Source organism: Aythya fuligula, chromosome 26, assembly GCF_009819795.1.
Source record: "Aythya fuligula isolate bAytFul2 chromosome 26, bAytFul2.pri, whole genome shotgun sequence".
NCBI classification, from domain to species: Eukaryota; Metazoa; Chordata; class Aves; order Anseriformes; family Anatidae; genus Aythya; species Aythya fuligula.
Window position 1 is genome coordinate 631776 of NC_045584.1, and position 19701 is coordinate 651476.

A 19701-nucleotide genomic window follows, 5' to 3' on the forward strand; every position below is an offset into this window, starting at 1 on the left:
ACAGCAGGACCCAGAGGAACGCACTGGGGGCAGGCTTACTGGGATCCACACCTCAGGTGAGCCACTGCACGTCCCTCCCGGGAGCTGGGTCTCCACCCTGCCACCGCTCGTGGTTGCTCCAGCACTTGCTCAGACCGCCGTGACACCGTGCCTGCTCCACGCCAGCTGCTCAGCAACACCTCCAACGCACTCAAAGCCCCTCTGGGGCCATGCTGTGATTTCAGGGCAGATCTCCTTGGGGTGTTTCAGCCAGGCTCTGTGCTCCCATGGTGCAGGCTCCCATCCGGAGATGCAAATTCCACATCTCAGAGCAGCCAGTGATGAGAGGCAGGCTGGCAAGGTCACCCACTGCCTACACATCAACGTAGGCACTCCTCTTCCCCATCATTAGATGAATTTATGATTTCAAAGCCTACTTTACCTTATAGCACACGGTACTCCACTCACTGCTGGTAAAGTGGAGAGGTGCACAAAAGCAGTAGAAGAGAAGGGAGGTGCACATTTCAGAAACCCTGCAAGAAATCTTTGCTCCTGGCTTTGAGAAATGCTTTCTGTAGCTGTGTGACACCACTTCCAACAGCTCAGCAGGCCTGGTCCAGAGCTCCCTGAAGCAAGGAGTGCCCCGAGCCCAGGCTGTGGAGGAAGTCCAGCGCTTCTGGGATAATCAGCCCAGCTCCAGCCCTTCCCTGCAGGGCACCTGAACACCGTTTGCTCTTTCAGCAGTTTAATCCACTGTTTACATTTTCGGGTTAAGAAAAGCTGAGACAAAGAGGCGAGCACTCGTATCTTTTAAAGAAATTCTCTAGCATGAAACTACTGAAAAGGAACAGGAAAAACCTGCCTCAGGACAAAGCCGTTTGCTAGGGGAGTAAGCCGTGTCCAAACACAGCCACTCGCAAGCCAGGCTTCTGCTACCAGGATTTTGAAGAATCTTGGGCTAACTCTAATGCCATCTATTGATGTTTTTATTCTTACAGCGTGGTAGCTTTAATTACGACTCCCTTTAGAATCCCCCTCTTTGTTTCCATCCCTTTTGGGATTTCTACACTCAGCCTATAATATCCCTCCTAAAAAAGTTCAGCTGCAGTTTTCAAATACAAAAGGACAGGCTTCTTTTGTTTTTCATGAAAGACAGATAGGGAAAATTTCACCTGAAAGGTAATTTTTACAGCTACCAGGATATGAAAAACAGGAAGACAAAGGCGCGGCCTTGACTAAACCATTCTCCAGCAAATAAATGCTGCAAGGAGCCTCCTTTCCTAAAGTAATGATGGCAAAGTCAACAAGTTTACATCAGCGTTAAATGGAGGCATGTCTTTGCAGGATCGAGGCTATAACATTTCCAGCAGAGTCGAAACAAACAGCAAAGAGCAGCGCTACACAAGAAAAAAGTGAGGGGCAAAACCAGAACAAACAGTCAAAGAAAAAAAAAAAAAAACACAACACAATAGACAAACACAATCTAATCTTGTGGTTCAATGCAGCAAAACAGAAATTCTGTTATAGCTCTCCTGAGGGTTCACAAACTGTAATTTACAGGAATCACGCTCAAAAAGTACACCCTCTTCCAATCAGAGACGGGCTGGCTAAGAGCAAAGATACTGAACTGATCTGATAGCTCCTCTCCAGTTCTCACTTCGGGGAGTAACCAACAAGGCAGAGCTTCACTCAGCACCTGCGGGACAGCTTCTTGGTAGTCAGACAGCAAGAGCCGGCCTCCTGCATTCACCCTGTCGCTGCTGGCTACCTTCCTCTGCAGAGCAGGCACAGGAGAAACAAGCAGAACTGATTTGGAGACAACAGGGGTCCGACTGCCCCGAGCAGAGGAGCTGATCGTCCTGCTGACAGCCAGCCTGGAACCAAGATGCTCAGGGGGATGGATCTCTGCTTCTCCACGAAGATGCTAAAATCCGTTCAGGAAGGAGGTTGCACTAACTCCTAAGGCACCTGGAACACAGTTACTAGCCCGTGATACCAAGTTCTGTTTTTCTTTTGCTTTTCTTCCTTCCACCTCTGACCTAAATAAAAACACATCCTGTGCATCTGTGCCACTCCCTGCATTCACAGCGACCTGAAGCAGCCGTCAGCCAGCCCTCAGGCCTTCTTCCCAGCAACCAGCATCTCCTCGTCCCAACACAGCTCCAGCCCAAGCCACTGTGGCAGCACGTGGCCATTTTATGTCCCCCCCAAATATCTCCTGTCATATCCAGCATCCATCATCCAGGATGGAGGTTTATCATAAAGGGAAGGAGAAGGAGGAATAACAACATTTATCATTATACAAAGAGTCTCCAAAAATGCTGTTTCAGGCATGTAACCTGGATGATTTTCCCACCAGCCAGGGCAGGACCCCTGTTACTACGCGAAGGTTTGAGACCTGGCACAGCTCTGCTCCGTGGGACCTCACTGTGCACCAGGCAGCTTTACTTCGAAGGAAGCCACGATTTCTCACATGAGCCCATTCTCATCACCATGCACCGTGGGGCACGAGCTTATCAGTGCAGAGTATCAGTCACAACCAGAGGAAAAAGTAATGACTCTTGAACTCCGTGCTGCATGGTTAGGGCTGTGTACATTTTTTCAGCAGATGTGGGCTAAGAGCATTTCACCAGCTCCCAGGCTGCAGATTCTAACTTCAGCCTGCCACCCGGTGCCGGTAATGCCTTCCCCTTGTCCACGCCATCTGTATAAAGCTCCAGATGCACGACATTTGTTCAGCTAGATTGTGCTAATGGGGTGTTTAGGAACTCCATTAGTGTAACAAATCCAGGCTAAAGCAAGGCTGTTTCTCCTGCACAGCGGCCACCAGGTTTACCAGAAATCAAAGTTTTGTTGGTTTTTGTTTTGTTTTGTTTTAAAGCTATTTGCTGCTTTTTCCAATATGTAGCAGTTTATGAAATGCCACAAGATGAGTGTGATGCAATTATTTCCCCATCAGTTCGAGAAATAAAGTAAACAAGGAAAGCACTAAAGAAACAGTTGAATCATGGAGTGTGCAAGAGCATAGAGCCGTATAAAGGAGAACTGCACTCACTGGTTTTCACTTAGGAAAGATGAGGTTGGGAAAGAGGCAGGGTAGCAGTTACTCCACGAGTCGGCCGCCAGCATGGAATTCTGAAAGCAGAAACCAGAACGGTTACAGAGGTTGAGGGCCAGCACAGGCACCTGCAGCTCTCAGCCAGGAACTCGACTTCTCTCCCTCAGTGCCTGCCACCAGCAGACGTGGCTCTTGACCCCTCCTAGCCTAGCACTACAGCCAGCTTCTGAGCCTCCTGTCCTGCTCCTGCCCCTGGAGGACGACAGGGCCATTCCCCTTTTGTCACCCTTTAACTTCAATCTCTGCAGAAAGCGAGCACCAACCCAATTCTCTTGAAGTTGGCTTGCACAGGTGAATGCCTGAACACCTCCCACCGCCCCCCTCCCACCTACACGGTGTCCAACATTTACGGGAAGCTTTTAGCTCAGCAGGTACCATCATGGAAAGAACACATCTATTTCTCAGCTTCTCTTTCTTGTGTCCTTTTTTGTATCCAAAACAACACTTCGTGTCTGATGCCCTTGGTGAGACAGGCCTTTTTTTAACCTGTATGTTCATGGAGGTGGCAAAACTCAAACAAGACTTAGAAGCAAACAGAGCTGCAGGGACACATAAGCAATTTTGGGGTAAAGGTCTGCTTAGTGCCCTTTTCAGAACGAATGCATCAAGGATCTGATCTTATTTTAGAAGCTGTTTGGGGACAAATACTACCCTATTCAGCTGTGCCACTCTCAAAAAAGGCACAGCTGGACCTAGCAACAGATTTAGCATCTCTCAGAGACAAGCTGAGAGGGAAACAAAGTTTGCAGTTCAGCACAAGCTCTTCATCCCTCTCCCTGGCAGCCTGGCACCTTCCAGCTTTTAAGGAGGTGCCGTTTTAATCACAGCCTTGTTTTCCTCCTCCCATGCCCAGGGCAGTAAGCAGACAGCCGTCACCTCCACCTTCCTGCAGTCGCCATCAATACCTCCTGCCCCTGGACAGCTGCCTAGCAAGTCTGGTAAACTGCTCCCGCAAACACCCACCGGGATGAGGCTCCCGAGCTGGGCTGCCTTGCCCAGACCCCCTCCGGGGACACCCCCGGGGCAGCCTCGTGCTGCTGCGGGGTCCTCACCTCCATGGCCGGCACGGCGAGCTGGGAGCGGAAGGCAGGGACGCTGTAGAGCGCGTCGCCCGCCTGCTGGTGCTCGTGCTGCGGACAGCTCTTCCCCCCGTCCATGGCAGCGTGTGCTGAGGGCATCAGCCCGGGTCCCGCCGCATGAAGTCCTCCGGGCAGGGGGAGCGGGCTGGGGAGCGGTGGCAGGCTCTTTATCTGTGCTCTTCTCCCCGCACCATGTCCTAGGATGGGAAAGAAACGCACGGTTAAGGCTGCTGGAGGGGAAGAATCATAGAATCATGGAAAAGAAAGCACAGCCAAGATCAAACCTAGCTAAGGAATCGGTAAACAGGCGTCAGGCTGCAGATGCCAGCTGCCTCTTAACCAAACAAGAGAGGTTTTTCCTGGGAAACAGTTCTCAAATCTCACCACACCTGGAATTCACCTAACAGCGAACCTAAACACCTCTCTCCTGCCTCGCTGCAAGCACTGCCGCAGTCTGGCAGGTTGTCGCACTCATCCGTGAGTTCTGCAGCAGCCAAATGCTGGTTTTTAGCTCGAGGAATTTTCTAATATACAAAAAGATTCTGAACTTCTGCGCAAACTCTTGACTAAGCTGATCGATTCCCCGAGACTGCTCATTTTCACAGCAACTTACACTGCCTTAGCAGGTAATTTGGCAGGCCTGAGCTCTCAGGAAGCAGCTGGAATGCCAGACGAAGCCCTGTAAGATACCGACGTGCCACCAGTAATCAGCACTCATTAGCTCACAGGCACTTCACTCAGCCCGGCGGCTGCCAGCTTCGATTCTCACAGCCAGAAGAATGTGACCCCCGGTGGGGCACCTTCTCTCCAAAACAGTCCTGGCATCATCGACGGGAACACACATGGCCAGCACTCCCAGCTCTCTGTGTACAGTTTATGCAGTGCTACCCATGGAAAAAATGTCTTTTTTTGGCCTGCCTGCTGCCGTTTGCTGTTCACCTTCAGTCCTGACCGGCAGACACAGCCCAGCCCTCCTGCTGGAAGCCTCGCAGGTAGCCACGACCTCCATTCCCAGCTGGCAGATGATTAAGGATCCTCACTGACAGATTCACTGCTCAAGGATGAAAATGAGCCACGTAGGTGGAAGGTTGTTCCACCTGAGCCAGGAGCAAAGCACCTCGCTGGGTGGAGGCACAGCTCGTCCCTGATCTCGCCGCGCTCCGATGTCTCCGGTAGCTTCATGGTGGTTGTGCAGTGGGCTCTGATGCTCTTCCCCGCTGCCGTGCACAGCAAAGGTCAGAGCAGGTGGTGCAATTTTAGCACGAAGGCTGCTGGTCTCAAACACAAGAGCTTACCCTGCTGCCAGCACGATGGGCTTTCAGGATCACTGTCCTGGCAGGGACCAGCCCCACGCTCAGACATCGCCTTCAGTGCGATTTTCTGGTTGAAGCTTTCAAGGTAACTCCTGGCATGTTTAACTTGGCCTCGTAAGGAATTTAACCTGCAGTGGCACGGGGAGTCACAACCAGGCAGGAGCAGCAGCGGGGACGAGCGCGGGCACCAAGCCCGGGACACAGCCCGTGCCTCCACGCAGCACACGGGGCACAGCACCAGCGCATCCTGACAGCCTGACAGGGCCAGGGACAGGCCACGAGCACAAGACAAACCTCACCCACCACCCCCACACGGCCAGAAGAAACCCCCACCGCCTCCCAAACCATCACACGGCTTTCACACGCTCGGTGTTTGGGCACCGAGAGCTCCAACGATGCTCTGAGGCCAGGACAGCTCCACAACACGGGCACAGAACAGCACAGCGCCTGATTTCTGCTATGATCTTATCCACCAGTGAGCTGTAAATGCTCAGCTTCTTAAATGGATTCAATCGTTCGAGTGTTATCACCTGCCCTGCTCCAGAGGGGCAGCTACTGTGACACGCTCCAAGGGAAACTAATCCCGAAGGGCTGGACAGAATCAAAATCACTTCCAACACCTGCAAAGTAACGAAAAGATGCCACAAAGGTTTCTTTGGGGGGAGGCTAAATTCTCTGCAACGTGACAGAGCATCAACAGCAAGCTGCACAACCAAAAACCGAGGGAAAGGCACGCGACTTCCTTGGGCCACCTTCTGCTTTCCAGGACCGCCGCCACCAGAAGCCTGCGGCGTGACAGCCCGGCAAAGGAAAGTGGCCGGGAGATGCTCCTCGAGCTAGTTACCAGTGCTGAAACTCTAAGTAGCACAAACTGAAGCTGCAATTTCAAACACACCAGCTTTGATCATTTACAAGATCCTTGCTACGAGGAGAGTTTCTGAAAAGTCAATTCTGAGTCAGAGCCCCTTTAAAAATAAGTGACCTTTCAGCCGCCAGGATTATTTCTGCATTTGTCATGGAAAGCAAAATTAAAATGAGTGTTTACTTCTTTCTCTGGGTGGCTGGAGCCACGTCGGGACATCTCTGAGCAGGGCTCACACGTGGAGGGGAGCAGACGACCCCCTTGCAGCAGGAGGTGGTGGGGCTGCCACCGACCTGGGGGGAAGGCACCGGGCGAAACCCTCGGGTTTGGGGACTTGGGGCAGCGAGCAGAGGATCGGCCGCCGGCTCCTCCAGCAAGCAGCAGGCACGCAGATGCCTTCACGAGATGCAGGCTTCCAGGCTGAATTAAATCGTTTGCCAGAGGCTGAGCACTTTGTGGTTTAAGAGAGCACTCCCCCTTTTATTTTAGATAAAGAGGCCGTCGCCCTGGGACCCGCACGGTTTTGTAACCTGGCAAAAAATCCCGTGCCGGGCGAGAGCTGTGGCTCGCCGGGCTGCTCGGCCTCTGCCTCCTCCTGCAGCCCAGCAAATAAAAACCTCGCTGGGACTGCTCTGCCAAAACAAGGACCAAGCTGTCCTCAGGTGCATTTTCTCTAGGAGAGCACGGCACAACGTCACCCCCAAAGAGTAAGGTTTGTACACCAGAAGTAACTCCAGGCTGCCTGAAAAGACCATTCAGCTACCAAAACACCCAGCCCGTTGTAATTAATTGCTAACAGAAGAAATGCTCTTTACAAAGGCGCAGGATCACCTAGATCCTTCTCCCTGGCTTTATTTCACCACAGATTTACTGCAGTCTCGCTCTTTTACAACCAGAAGTGTTTCTTTTTATTACACCATAAAATCCACACTCGGGCTTTATAGTCCATAAGCCCAGGAGCAAAACCAGCTAAAAAACACTTCGCTAGCACCCCAGCATCCCAATTAATATTGTTATACTGGCCTCAGGCCCCTTGATTTATTGGCCAAACGGCAGCAGCAGGGTTCCCAAAAAGCAGCCTGCAGAGGGTTCGTAGGCTTGGAGCCTCGTTAGAGGCCACTTCAATCAGCTCACGGGCACGGCCGCAGGGGCAGCAGCACTACCCGGAGGTTTCTCTGGCCCCACACACACCTGAGCTCGGTGCTGATGCTGAAGGGCAGTTATTTAAGCAAAGGCTGCTTGGTGTTAACATCTCCTGAACCCAAAGGGCCGCCGATGAAGTCCTGGGGCAGAGCCACGTTCACATCCCGTCTACCGAGCGTCTCCGCGCACAAAGGATGCTGGAGATGTCAAAATATTCCTCCCAAAGCACAGGGTTTATTGCAGGGGAACGGGGCTGCATAAATGCAGACTTTGACCTCCAGCCCACTGTGGAGAGACCCAGGAAAGGAGCAGCACCGGGGGGACACAACGCAGCCCCATCGGGGCGGCCCCACAGCCACCCCCGTTGGCGCCTTCTGCTCCAGCTTCCAGGGCTGCTTTCTGCTTTTTCTCCGTATTTTTCTCTGATGCCACTGGTGGTCTGGTCCACAGGAGATCCTCCGAAATTGTAATTTACATCTCAGGAAGGAAGTAGGAGGAGAGAAAGGCCTGAACGCCAGGCAAGGCAGAGGTTTATTGCGACTCCACGGAACAGGGGAAACTCCAGGGCTGGCTCTGAGAACGGCCGAGCCTCCTTCCTTCTCTGTCACCAGCTCCTGGCGTTTCTCCTCCGCCCAGAGGACTTGACAAGAGGATCGATGGTATAAACTAAGCCTGTGCTACGACACCCAGGCCCCCCCAAATGAAGCAGAGGGAAGCAGAAGCCTACAGCTTGCTTCGTTTTCCATCCCATCAGCCTGCTCCGAGATCCTCCAGCCTTCCAAATCAAGGCAGACGCTTGTAGTACAAGGCTGAAAGGAGACAAAGAGACAGAAAAACACAACAAAAAAACCTTGAGACGTTCTTCAAATGCTGTATAGAGCTGCAAACGGCATAAATGGCTCGTCTTTATAGATCCCATAAATACAGCTCAGCTGCTACCGAACAAGGCAGGGAGCTGTGCTGACCCAAGGTCAGCATCACAGACTTGCTTTAGAGACATCGATATCCTCTGGTGCCTTTAAAATACTGTCTCTGCTCTTCTCACCAGAGAGTTCAGGTTTTTTTTGCCTTTTTTTCCTTCCAATTTGTAACAGCTTTCACTAGGAAATCGGCAGCAGTGATTCCCGTAACGGCTGTAGCAAATATACAGCCTTACTGCTCCATCCAAAGCAACTTACGAAGGGTAAAATCAATAGCAGAGCCTCTGCCCGCCTGCTCTGCATTATCCTGGGTCTTGGCAACACCAGATTTCACCGGCCAGATACTCTGCAGTGCTTTTCTCTGCAACAGCATTAGCTCCTTAGGAAAACTCTTGCACAATAGGTCAGGCCCAATTAGCAAAACGAAGGAAAAATGCTCGAGTTTAAACTCCTACGCCTGAGCAACAGTCAGCTGGTGAAAGCCAACGCGCTGAATTCATGTGACAGAATTCCTCCGAAGAGATCAGAGCGAACAGCTGGATGGAGGGATGGACAGACGGACAGCCCAAACCTCGAGATGCTTTCCTGGGAGACACTGAGAAAATCAGTGAGAGGTGACGGAGCCCAGACATCGTGGAGTCCCAGTCTTGTCCTCTAGGAAACTGGAAAAGGATGAATCCCCTCAACATTTCTCCTTACACTCCCCAGTCCCAGGGGACTAACACCAAGGACGGAGACGTGGCACGGGTCGGAGGGCAGCAGGACACTGCCCATCTCAGCACCAACAGCCTCCGCAGGTGCTTGGTGAGCATCCTCCGGGCAGCCTCAGAACCACGAAACTCAGCGAGTTCCTGCGAGCCACAGCTCCCGTTTCCACATCCTGCACTGCCAGCCTAACAGCCCAAACTGATGCTTGCTGACTTTTAACTTTGCAGAATTTCTACTGCCCGCGGGAGCAGCACCTTCCCCCTGCACGCATCCCCCTTCCTCCCAGGCTCGGGGCGACGACTTCGCGACCACGCGGCCGTGGGCAGCGCTGGACCTGCTCCCGGGCACTGCTTGAAAACGAAACCTTCCTGCCCGGTGTGACAAAGCCCCACGAGTCTGGTTGTATCACAAGTCACCCTGATGAAGCTGCAGGGAGAGTTTCATTATTATTGAGCTTTCTTACAGGCTCGCTGTTCAGCCCAGCCCCAGCAGCCAGCGTCGGTGCAGGATTCCTGCAGGATTCCTCGTGCCTGGGGGCTACGGGGAACAAACTGCAACTTTTAATAGCTTGAGCTTCACAGAAACCTGTGGGATCGGCACTGAAGCAGGCAATTTCCAATTGAAAAGCAAAACAAACTGCTCTGCAACAGTCAGGATGGATAGAGCTGTGGGTAAGGCTGGGTTCACAGCTATCTGCCACCGAGCGAGGTAAACACCCTCGGTACGTTCAGGAGAAGCGAGCACTTCCTCCCCGTTCCTTTCAGTCTCTGTTAACTTACTCTAAATTGCTCTCCATTAAAAGAAGACAGCTAGGAAACCACAGGCATGCACACAACAGGCAGAGCTAAACCTGCTGACGGTGAGTTAAACGCTCGGTGAGGACACAAAGGCCACAGAAATCGGATCCCGAGGAGGCACGGGCACAGCGGGAGGCACGAGCACGGGGGGCTCCGCTCCCCACCCACAGAGCAGGAGCAGGACGGGAGCCCCGAGCCCCCCACTCCACCACGGGCACCCCGCCAGGGCTGCCGGGGACGGGATTCCTGAGAACAGCTCGTACGTGAAGTGCCCGGAGAAACAGGAACCGAGCCCCACGGGACGCCCAGCGCGGTTTTTGTCCCCGTCGCCAAGCCAGCCTCTAGTTCCTCTTTCAAGTTTCTTCTCGCCGTATTTTTGGACGGAGCTGCAGCCGAACACCCTCGAGCGATGAGAAGGGGAGGCTTCGAGGCAGAGCCCCCGTCACTGGCACCAGCAGGGACTGATGCTGTGATGCAGGAGAAGCATGGAAGGGGAGCGGGGACCTGCCCGCACCGCGCTCAGACAGAGCCCAACAGGACAGAGACAGCCTCTGAGGACAACAGCTCAACACAGGCTGAAGCATCAGATCCTTTTCCTGTAAATAATTCAAAATTAAAAAAAAAAAAAGTATTTCCATTTGTAAATTCTATCCCCTGGTCACGACTTAACTCCTTGTCTTCAGGCAAATCCAGGTCTGCGCGGCGCCACGCAGCGCTGCTCGGTTACGTGGCTGAGGCAGTCCTGGAAAAGGGATTTCGAGTTAATTTAGCAAGAAGACAGAAGTTCATGCAGAAACAGAAAATACTGGGGGTGACTCACTCCAGCTCTCCACTGCTCTTAAGTAAAAGACGGGCGAATCTGTAAGAAAGGCAAAGAACACAAAGTTTGTTCTTTACCAGCTCAGAGTTACGCCAGTCGGGCGTTGATCTCCATGAAAGCAGAAAGGAAGAATGCCTCCAACCCTGCGTATTAGAAAGCACAAAACAAAGCGAGCCCGGTGCAGCAACTTCAAAGGAATATTAGAAAGTTACAGAGGAGTGGAGAAAATTTAACCTCAGGCGAACGCGGAACACAACCCAGTCCAGTTACAAAAGCGCAGGATAACATCAATCTAGGAGATAATAAGTATCTGTGATGAAAATGGAACCACTTCAGGGCACGCTAACCGAGCGCTTTAAGCCACCTTGATCTCCCGAATGCTTTCAGCAAGAAGGAATGCACTTTGGGTGCATTTGTTCTGTACAGGCTGAGCCCTGTAAGCTCGGCGCAGCACCACCCGGCTCGTGAGCACGACGGAAAAGGAAGCGGGGAAAACCTCGCTGCTTACCTGGGCTGTGCAAGGAGCTGCGGAGAGCCTGAGAGCAATCTGTTTGACAGATTAACTGCTGGAATTATACGGTCTGTAAACAAGGAGGAGAAGAGCTGAGATCATTTCAAAGCTTCTCGCCAGATCTACGTGGGACAGATGGCGGTGCATGCAGAAGAGCTAACTTCTCTCCCAAAGACTGGGGTTACAGGAGGGAGAAGGAATTGCTTCGTGTCCCAGGCAGCACCAGCCCAGCCCCTCCGCATCCGAAGCTCAGGCCATGTCGGGGGGATCAAAGACAGCTTTTGGGAAGGAAATGTCCTTGAGAAAATGTGAACTCTCCCACATGGGTAGACTGAAGTCAGGCAGATTTAAATTGCACCTGAGAAACTTTAATAGAAACACTAGAAAAAAAAATAAAAGCTGAAAAACAGCACAGGGACTGGGCAGGGTGCGCAGGCTGCAACAGCAGAGGTGGGCAGAGCGAGGGGCAGCTGCCCCTCAGGGCAAAACTGGGCTCCTTGGAGGAAGGAATCACTCTCCAGAGGGATGTGCCGCCTTCTCACCCCGTGCTGAAAGCAGCACTTCGGTTCTTCTTCAGCTCCAACACACAAGCAGCAGCACAAGCCTCCTGCAGACACTTCCATCCTCTCTCGAGGATCTGCAGCCAGCCCCAGCGCTGCCGTTCCCTCGCACACAGCCCACAGCCGGGGTTTTATCTACACCCCAGCCCTACACAGAGCTGCCTGTGAAGTCCAACCCCAGCAGAGGCTCCTGGAAGTTGTAGTGTCCTGACCACGGGTGCGAGGGGCAGAGCGGGGTGGCTGCATTTACACCACACGGGTCTGCCACGGAAACAGCCGGACCGTGAGCGGGGCAGTGCCTCGGATCAGGCTGAGCGTGCCCACGTACGGAGAGGGGAACTGCAGCGACTCCGACCGAGCTCCATGGGGTCCCTGTCCTCCTTCCCCCGTGCCTGGGGCAGCCGAGGGCTGTGCTGCGCCCGGGCTCACGCTGCCCGTCACCAGGAGGCTCCTCGGTGCTGTTTGGATACGCACGAGAGTCACAATGGCCTTAATCCTCAAAAGAAAAGCAGAGAAATGCAAGCCCAGATAATGAGAGAGGGGAAAAAGCTTCATCGGGAGCCTTGCTGCTGGCATCTGCCCCAACGCGCCATTCCCTAAATTTCCTCGGATTAATATTAAGCAGTTAAGTGGCACAGCAGCTTTAGCGCCAACAGAGACAAAAGAGAGCGGTTCATTATCTGATCGCTGACGGAATTCCTCTGAAATCTTCCCCAGGTACTTTTGTCTCCAGGATGCAGAGCTGAAGCGAACTGCTGGTTCTGCCTGAAGTGCTGGCCTCACTTGCTATTCATTCGGCTCACCAGGCCCCAAAATATTGTCGCCCCCCCTGCTCGCAGGCTGCTCAGCCCAACCGTCTGTCTCCAAATGCTCTGCTTCAAGAACCAAACCACTGGTCAAACTGGGACCCAAACACACTCCAGTAAAGCTTGCTGCCAGAGGGCAGCTTCCGTCCGCCCCTGCTCATCCCCCTGGGAGGAGATACGACAACTCCTGGCCAGAGCACAAATCCCCCCTCCATGCACAGGCTCCTGCCAAGGACCCCGGCACGTTTCAGAGGCAGTCGAAGCCGCAGCACCCCGCACAGCCACGCTCCCAAAGCGGAGCACACCGGTCCCTCGGGCAGCAGGACGGCTGGGAGGTTGCACAGCTCACACAAGGAGCACACAAAATCGCTCTCCAGCGCAGCAGCTCCGCTCCAGCAGGGGCTCACCCTGAGCAGGGCAGCTCCTGGCACAGCTCGGCTGTGAGCGAGGTCCTGGATGAGGACAAACCACAGCAGGAGCAGGGCACAGGGCAAGGGGGCACCCGGAGCTCAGCACCACGACGGTTGGGCAGCGAACAGAGCACGCCAGGACGTAGCTGTAAGACAAGCCCTACAGAAACCCTACTGAGCCAGCCTCAGAAGCACACCTGCCAGGTAGAAACGCACGATTATACTATTTAATTAAAGGGGAAGAGAAGAGCAGGAAGAACAGAGCTCAGGTTCAAAGCCAAGCAGCGCAGGTCTCCGGATCCTCTGTGCTTTGCCTCTGCCCCCAGTTCGAGGCGATGGCAGGAGGTTTGTTGGAAGAAACCAGCCCCAGCTGAGCCCAGCACGTCGCGACACCCTGTGCCCTGCTGCCACACAGGGAACGAGCTTTCTGCCCCATACAGCCACAAAACACTTCGGGACCCCGAAGCCTGCTGCCCCACTAATGGTGAGCACATAAACCCCATTCCAGAGCAGGCAGCCTCCAGGCAGGCTCAGCGTACGCTCCCTGTGTGCAAGAGGCATGTATTGGTTTCTTTCAGAGCTCCGTGTTTACAGATCTTGATCGTGTTACCAAAAAGACTGAAAAGTTTTAAGCTGAAATGGTTCAGAATATAAAACTCCTAATTAAGCCTAGACGGCTTTCCAGAGAGATCCAGGCTCTCACGATTAAAAATCAAAGCGCGGTATTCAGCGGCTGCACAGTTAGCTCTTTATGACAGTGTCACTGTTCAGAAAGCTTTAAACCTGGGTCAGCGTTTTCATTATAAACCCTCCATTTCAGGGATCTATAACTTAAGCTTAAAAAAGGCCTATTCAGCCAGGAAGCACAGCCCTCTAACACACCACACGCTCAGGATTTTAAACACAACACTTAGGGAAAAAAAGGAAAATCCTCTCCGTGTACACTTCAGCACCAAAAAAACCCTGCAGTGAACGTGGCCGGAGCGCTCAGTGAGTGTCCAGCCAGGCAGACACAGCCTGTCCCGTGCCTGTCCCATGACGAAACGCGACGCTCGGCCCCGGCTCGGGAGCTCACAGCAGCGAGCTGAGCTGCCCGTTAAAGGAAGGGAGAAGTGAGCTTTTTTCAGAAGCCTGTTCCTGCTCAAGAATGAGGATGTAAGACCTTGACAAAGGTAGGGGAGGAAACGGCATTTAGCAAATCACTGAGAACTGCGAGGTTTCAAACAAAGGTGTGAGTTCATGCCTAAGACAAAGCCGCCCGCAGGACTCACAGAAATCTTTCAGAACGCTTCGAAGTCGGGAAACAAACTTGAGACCTAACGTTAAGGGAGAAAAAGCTGCACAATCCACTGACTGTGCCATCTCCCGACACGTTCTGTGGCTTTACCGTTGCATTTTCCTCTACAAAAAAACGTTTTCGCTTTCAGCCACCCTGAAAACCCGGCATAAGCGAGATCAATTCCAAGAATGGGCAAAACACCATCAAAGGAAAGAGGTGGGGAGAGGCACCCTTCTTCAGCAAGGATCCCAGCTACCACTTGAAACAATCCCAGCCAAAAACACCTCTCAGACTGGACAAGGCGCCCCCGACGCCAGTCGTGGTTCTGTTACCTCCAGCACTGACACGAGGCAAGCGGGCAGACAGAAACGGGGGAGCACCCGAAGTCACTGTGAGCACTGGCTTTGTGCTGTGCCGCTAAGCACTGAGGTTTCAGATGTTTTAGGCTGCTCCTTTGGCAATGATTAAGGAAGTACTTTGGGTGATTCAGGCACTCTTCCCTCACCCAGCGCTCACGCAAGCCTTTCAATGAGACTTCGTTCAGCTGAGCTGCTAAAGGCAGGGTCTTGTTTTAGGGAAATGAGTACAAACACCGAGTGAATTGATAACCATGGAAAAAGAGCAAGCAGCAGAGATGAGAACAGAGCTCAGGCTTTGGGGGAGCGCAGATGGCATCCTACCCAACACCTCTGCCAAGTCTGCTTCAGGGGACGCACAGCGTTCCCCAAACTGAAAGCAAAAGCACCAGTGCATGATTGCCACTTAAAGCCATTCCCGTGTCCGGCTGCCGGTGGCTGAGCGGCACCAAGCTGGCCCAGGCCCGGTGTCCCGGAGCCACGGGTGACCCACGGCACTCAGCCGGCCACCGAACTCACCGCCACGACGGCACAGAAACCCCAAAAAACCCCACAGGCCCCCGGGTCCCACAGCGACCCCGCAGAACTCGCCCTTCAGAAGGCCGTCCTGTTCCACTGGACGTGAAGTCACGCAGAGATTAAGCCCTCTCGGCTGATTTTTAGGGTTCCTTTTGAGGTGGGAGCAGCTTCCTAAACCCCGCGGGGCCACTTAATGGTTTTAGGAACCCGGCGGCGGGCGACCACCGCCAGCACCAGGGCTGGGAGCCCAAGAGCGTGAGCCCCGTGCCCCAGGGGCGTTCAGCTGGGCCCTGAGGCACCGCAACAGGCGCACACCCGGGGATGCCGGGGGGGGGTTTCTGCGCTCCCCCCCCCCCCCCAGCACCAGGCCCCCGACCCCTCGGTGCCCCTGGGGCTCAGCCCCTTCCCAACCGGGCCCCGGGCAGCCACGAGCCCCCAGCTCTGCTTAGCGAGGAGAAGCGGCCCCCGCAGCCACGCACGGAGCCGAGCGGGGCAGCTCCGGAGCCCCCCCGGGACGCGGAGCCCCCCCCCCCGGGGTCTTCCCGAGCCCCTCGGGCCGGGGCGCTGCACGGGTAGACCTGGCGGCCGCGGTGCTCAGCCCCGAGCCGCGGCCGGGAGCCAGCGGCACAGCGCGGCGGGGACCCCCCCCCGGCCCCGAGCTCCCCCTTCCCGGCTCGGGGACCCCCTCCCGTACCGGGGACCCCCCCCCCAGGCCTCACCGTGCGCGGGGCTCTCAGGCTCCCGCCCGGCGGCCGCCGCCTCGCCGCGCTTCCGGGTTCCGCGCGGCCGCCATCTTGGGGGGACGCGGCCCGCGGGGCGGAAGGGGCGGGGGCGGCCGAGGGGGGGGTCCTGGGGGGCTGGGGGGTCCCGGGGGGGCTCAGGGGGGTCTCTGGGGGGCGGCTTGAGGGGGCTCGGAGGGATTCTAGGGGGATCCTAGGGGGGTGGGGGGGGGTCCTTGAGGGGTCCCGGGGTGGGTCTCGGGGGGGTCCCAGGAGGACCAGGGGGGGTCCTAATGGGGCTGGAGGGCTTTGAGGGGGTCCGGGGGGGTCTCCGGGGGGGTTTGAGGGGTCCAGAAGGGATCCTTGAGGGGTCCTGGGGGGAGTCTCAATGGGGCCGGAGGGGTCCCGGGGGGATCCTGGAGAGGCGGGGGGGTCCCAATGGGGCCAGAGGGGTCCCGGGGGTGTCCTTGAGGGGTCTCTGGGGGGTCCCAGTGGGGTCGGGAGGGTCTGGGGGGCACCGGGGGGTCCCTGTGCTGCAGCCCCTGGGGAGCTGGGGGGGGGGGGCTCCCCTTCAGGATTAACGGGGAAGCGGCTGAGTGGGAAATAAAAGCCTTGGAACCCCCCCGTGCTGCTCGCCTTCCTCCCCTCCTGCCCACTTTTATAACTTTTTAAGTGTGTTCGCGTTGGGTCTTTGCCCTTCGTAAGCCCTGGGGTAACGAGGCCGATCCCAGTCACACCCAGTCACACCCAGCAGCGTTCCCACTGTGCACACCGGCATCTCCAGCGGGAGATCTCCGGGCTGACCCCCGGGGAGGGAGGCACAGAGCCAGCGGCACGGCGGGGGGAGAGGCACAGACCTTGGCCGTGGGTCCCCAGCACCGGGATGGGATGGGACGGGACGGAACGGGACGGGATGGGATGGGACGGGATGAGCTCCCTGCCTACGTGTGCTGCGCTGCTTTGCCGTGAGCAGAGCGCTGGGCACACGGGGACGGTGCCTGTGCAGCACCGGGACCCACTGTGGAGCAGGGCACAGCTCCGGTACCCAGTTTTGTGGGTGCCCAGGAGGCAAAAGCCAAGACCCTTTGGGATCTGAGCGCTGCTTCCTCCAGGGCAGCCCCTCTGGGACCTGCTGAGGGGGTTTAAGGAGTCGGGGAAGTATCGGGGTTGCCCCGTAAAACCCCGGCCCTGCTGGGGTTTGCAGGGAGCCCCAGCAGCGTGAGCCGGCTCAGCTGGGAAGCAGCCCCGTACCATCAAAGAAGCTGCCTTCAAAGCAAACGGTGAGAACAAAAGGTTTGGGGTTTCGTGCACAGCGCTCGAGGAAGGCAGAGGAAGGCAACCTGCACCGGCACGGCCGGGGAGCCTCGGGCACCAGCACCCTCAGCTGGCCCCGTCTGCTCCCTGGGGAGCCCAGCGCCTTGTCCTGGGGAGCTTCAGAGCCAGCAGCAGCAAAAACCCCAAATCCAACCTCACCTGTCCCACAGCCCGCGGGCACCTCGCAGCAGGACCCCGCCACCAGCTCTGGCAGCCCCTGCAGGGCCTCAGCCCTGGCACGAGGGACGTTTCCCCTTCTCCTGCTCAGGCCCAAACGCAGAACTTGGCATTTTGGGGCTTTTGGGGCTGTCCGTGAGCGCTGCTCTCTTAACACTTCATTCATCTGCAGACGTTAATTAATCAGCAATTGCATCATGCTTTCTGAAGTGTTCTTTTTCCAGAGGTTAATGCCAGAGGCTCTGGCACCTTTAAATCACGCTTTTAGGAACTCCTTCTGCTCTGGCTCTCACTGCACGCCCCAGCGGGCTCGCTGAAGGCACCAGCAGCACTGCCCTGCCTGCGCCGTCCTCGTCCCCGTACGGATGGGAGCTCTCCTACGTGAGAACAATCACCAGAGCCTCCTTAGCTGCGCACTTTTAGGGCTTAAAATCCCCTAGAGCTATTTCCGTAGTGCGATACCAATGAATCAAGGCGGTGGGAGCACCCACAGGGATCCAGCCGGCGGTTAGTCAGCCTCCTGTAACCGCTGCCAGCCCTGCAGCTGGTGCCACAGCCCCAGTGCTCGCCTCCTCCCCGCTTCCCACCCCGGTTCCTGTTCCAGGCACAAACCCGCTGACCCTGCGGTCCCCTCTGCACCCCTAAATCCCCTCCAGGAGCAAGCGCAGCACCTGCTGCAGGGTTGGGGGCTTTCAGCTGCGGGCCCTGGAGCTGGGGGGCAGCGGGGAGGTGCTAGGTGTGCTCGTGGTGTGTGTAGGGCTCTGCCTTCCCCGTCCCCACGTGTGGGTGTCCCCCCATGGTGCTGGGATGTCTGCGTGCAGTGCTGGGGCCGTGGCGGGGCTGCGTGCTGGTGCTCTGCCCCTTAGAGGAGAGCGATGCCCCGGGGAAACGCTCTGCCTTCCCCAGAAGAATCCCTTCCCAGGCAGCCAGGCCTCTGGGGGCACTGGGGCCTGGGATAATGGGCTCAAAAACAAGAGCACCGGGGCCCTGAGCCTGCAGCCTTGGCTGCCGTGCGTGCCACGGGGCCGCTGCCGTGGCGGTGCCGGGGTGAGCCCGGCCGTGTTGCATGCACTCAGTTCCTGTTTTTTTTCCCACACCCTGGAAATCCCCTGACTTTCCGCCGGGGCGAGGAGCCCTGGGTCCAGCTGGCTCCGTGCCGGCCCGCAGCTTCAGGAAGGGGCATCTCAGGGTGGGGGGACAGAGCCACTGCCCCGTGCCAGGCCGTCTGCGCAGGCTGGAGCTGAGCAGGGAGCCCGGACGGGACCCGGCTGCTCTGTACCTGGCAGGAGCCACGCTGGGGAGCAGCCTCCTGCAAAGCCCCTCAGGTTTGGGGAGCCCTTCACTGAGTTTCCACCTCTGGGGAGCCTCTTTCTGCGGCACCGGGAGCAGAGTGCAGCTGATGCAACCCGGCCGGGAGCTGCAGCCGAAGCCATGGGAGCTGCCTCCTGCCCGGGTTTCTTTGCTGTGGACGGTTTCCAATCGATCCTGCCCTCCTGCTGCTGGGAACCCGGCCCCCTCGGGAGGGGGAAGCACAGCACTTACCAGAATTTGGGTGATCACTTTCCAGCACTTTGGACTCGGTGCCAAGATCGAAGTAAATCACACGCGGCCAGGCGCTATCATGAGAGAAGCCTGCAAGGGAGCAGGAGGAAAAATACGGTGCTGTGGAGCCCCGGGGGGCGGCTGTGCCCCCTTCCCTGCCCTGCTGCCAGCTCCAGGCCCTGTGCTCTGGAAAAGCTCCCCAGCTCCTCAGGGTGCTGTGGGGATTGAGCCGCGGAGATGCCCCTGGCCCTGGGGATCTGCGGAGCCTTTGGGGACCCCGGGCTGTGGAGTACGGGTACGGGGATGTTTTTGCTCCCCAGCAGGACCCCGAGCAGGGCTGCCAGCGCCGTGTCCTCGTGCCATGGAGCTGGGAGGATGGCTGCAAGTTCACAGATTTATGCCTGAGGTGTTTAAATACACTGCTCTCTGCAACTTACAGGGTCCTTCCAAAACGATCTCCCCTCAGAGATGCCTTGCAATCTGCATGTCTGAAGCGCTAACACGTTTGCACTTTGCTGGATGCCTCCTGCCGAAAATCCTTCAAGTGCTCCCAAGCTGATACTGAGAGGCAGCCGGTGCCCCTGGCAGCCCGCGGGGCACAGCAGTGGGTGAAGCTTCCGTGAGCCTTTTGGCTGAGCTCCCTGCTGCCAGCCGGAGGCTGTGGCTCGCTATGAGGTGTTTGGTGAAAGCCAGCGAGTGGCAGGAGCCTTCCCAACGCCTGTAAGGGGGGAGACAGGGGAGCAAAGGCAGCAAGAGCTGGAGCAAAGCC

General features: G+C 56.2%; 1 protein-coding gene across 1 annotated transcript in view; it reads right to left on the reverse strand.

Annotated features, from left to right (window-relative positions):
- SBNO2 (strawberry notch homolog 2) overlaps positions 1-15951 on the reverse strand; it is a 54839-nt gene extending 38888 nt beyond the window's left edge. Inside the window, exons 1-3 of the mRNA XM_032203768.1 lie at positions 15900-15951; positions 4150-4373; positions 3035-3114 (exon numbers count right to left, since the gene is read on the reverse strand). Coding sequence (XP_032059659.1) covers positions 3035-3114; positions 4150-4275 — 206 coding nt within the window. The 5' untranslated portion in view covers positions 4276-4373; positions 15900-15951. The remainder of the gene's footprint in view (positions 1-3034; positions 3115-4149; positions 4374-15899) is intronic.
- Between the last annotated feature and the right edge of the window lie 3750 nt (positions 15952-19701).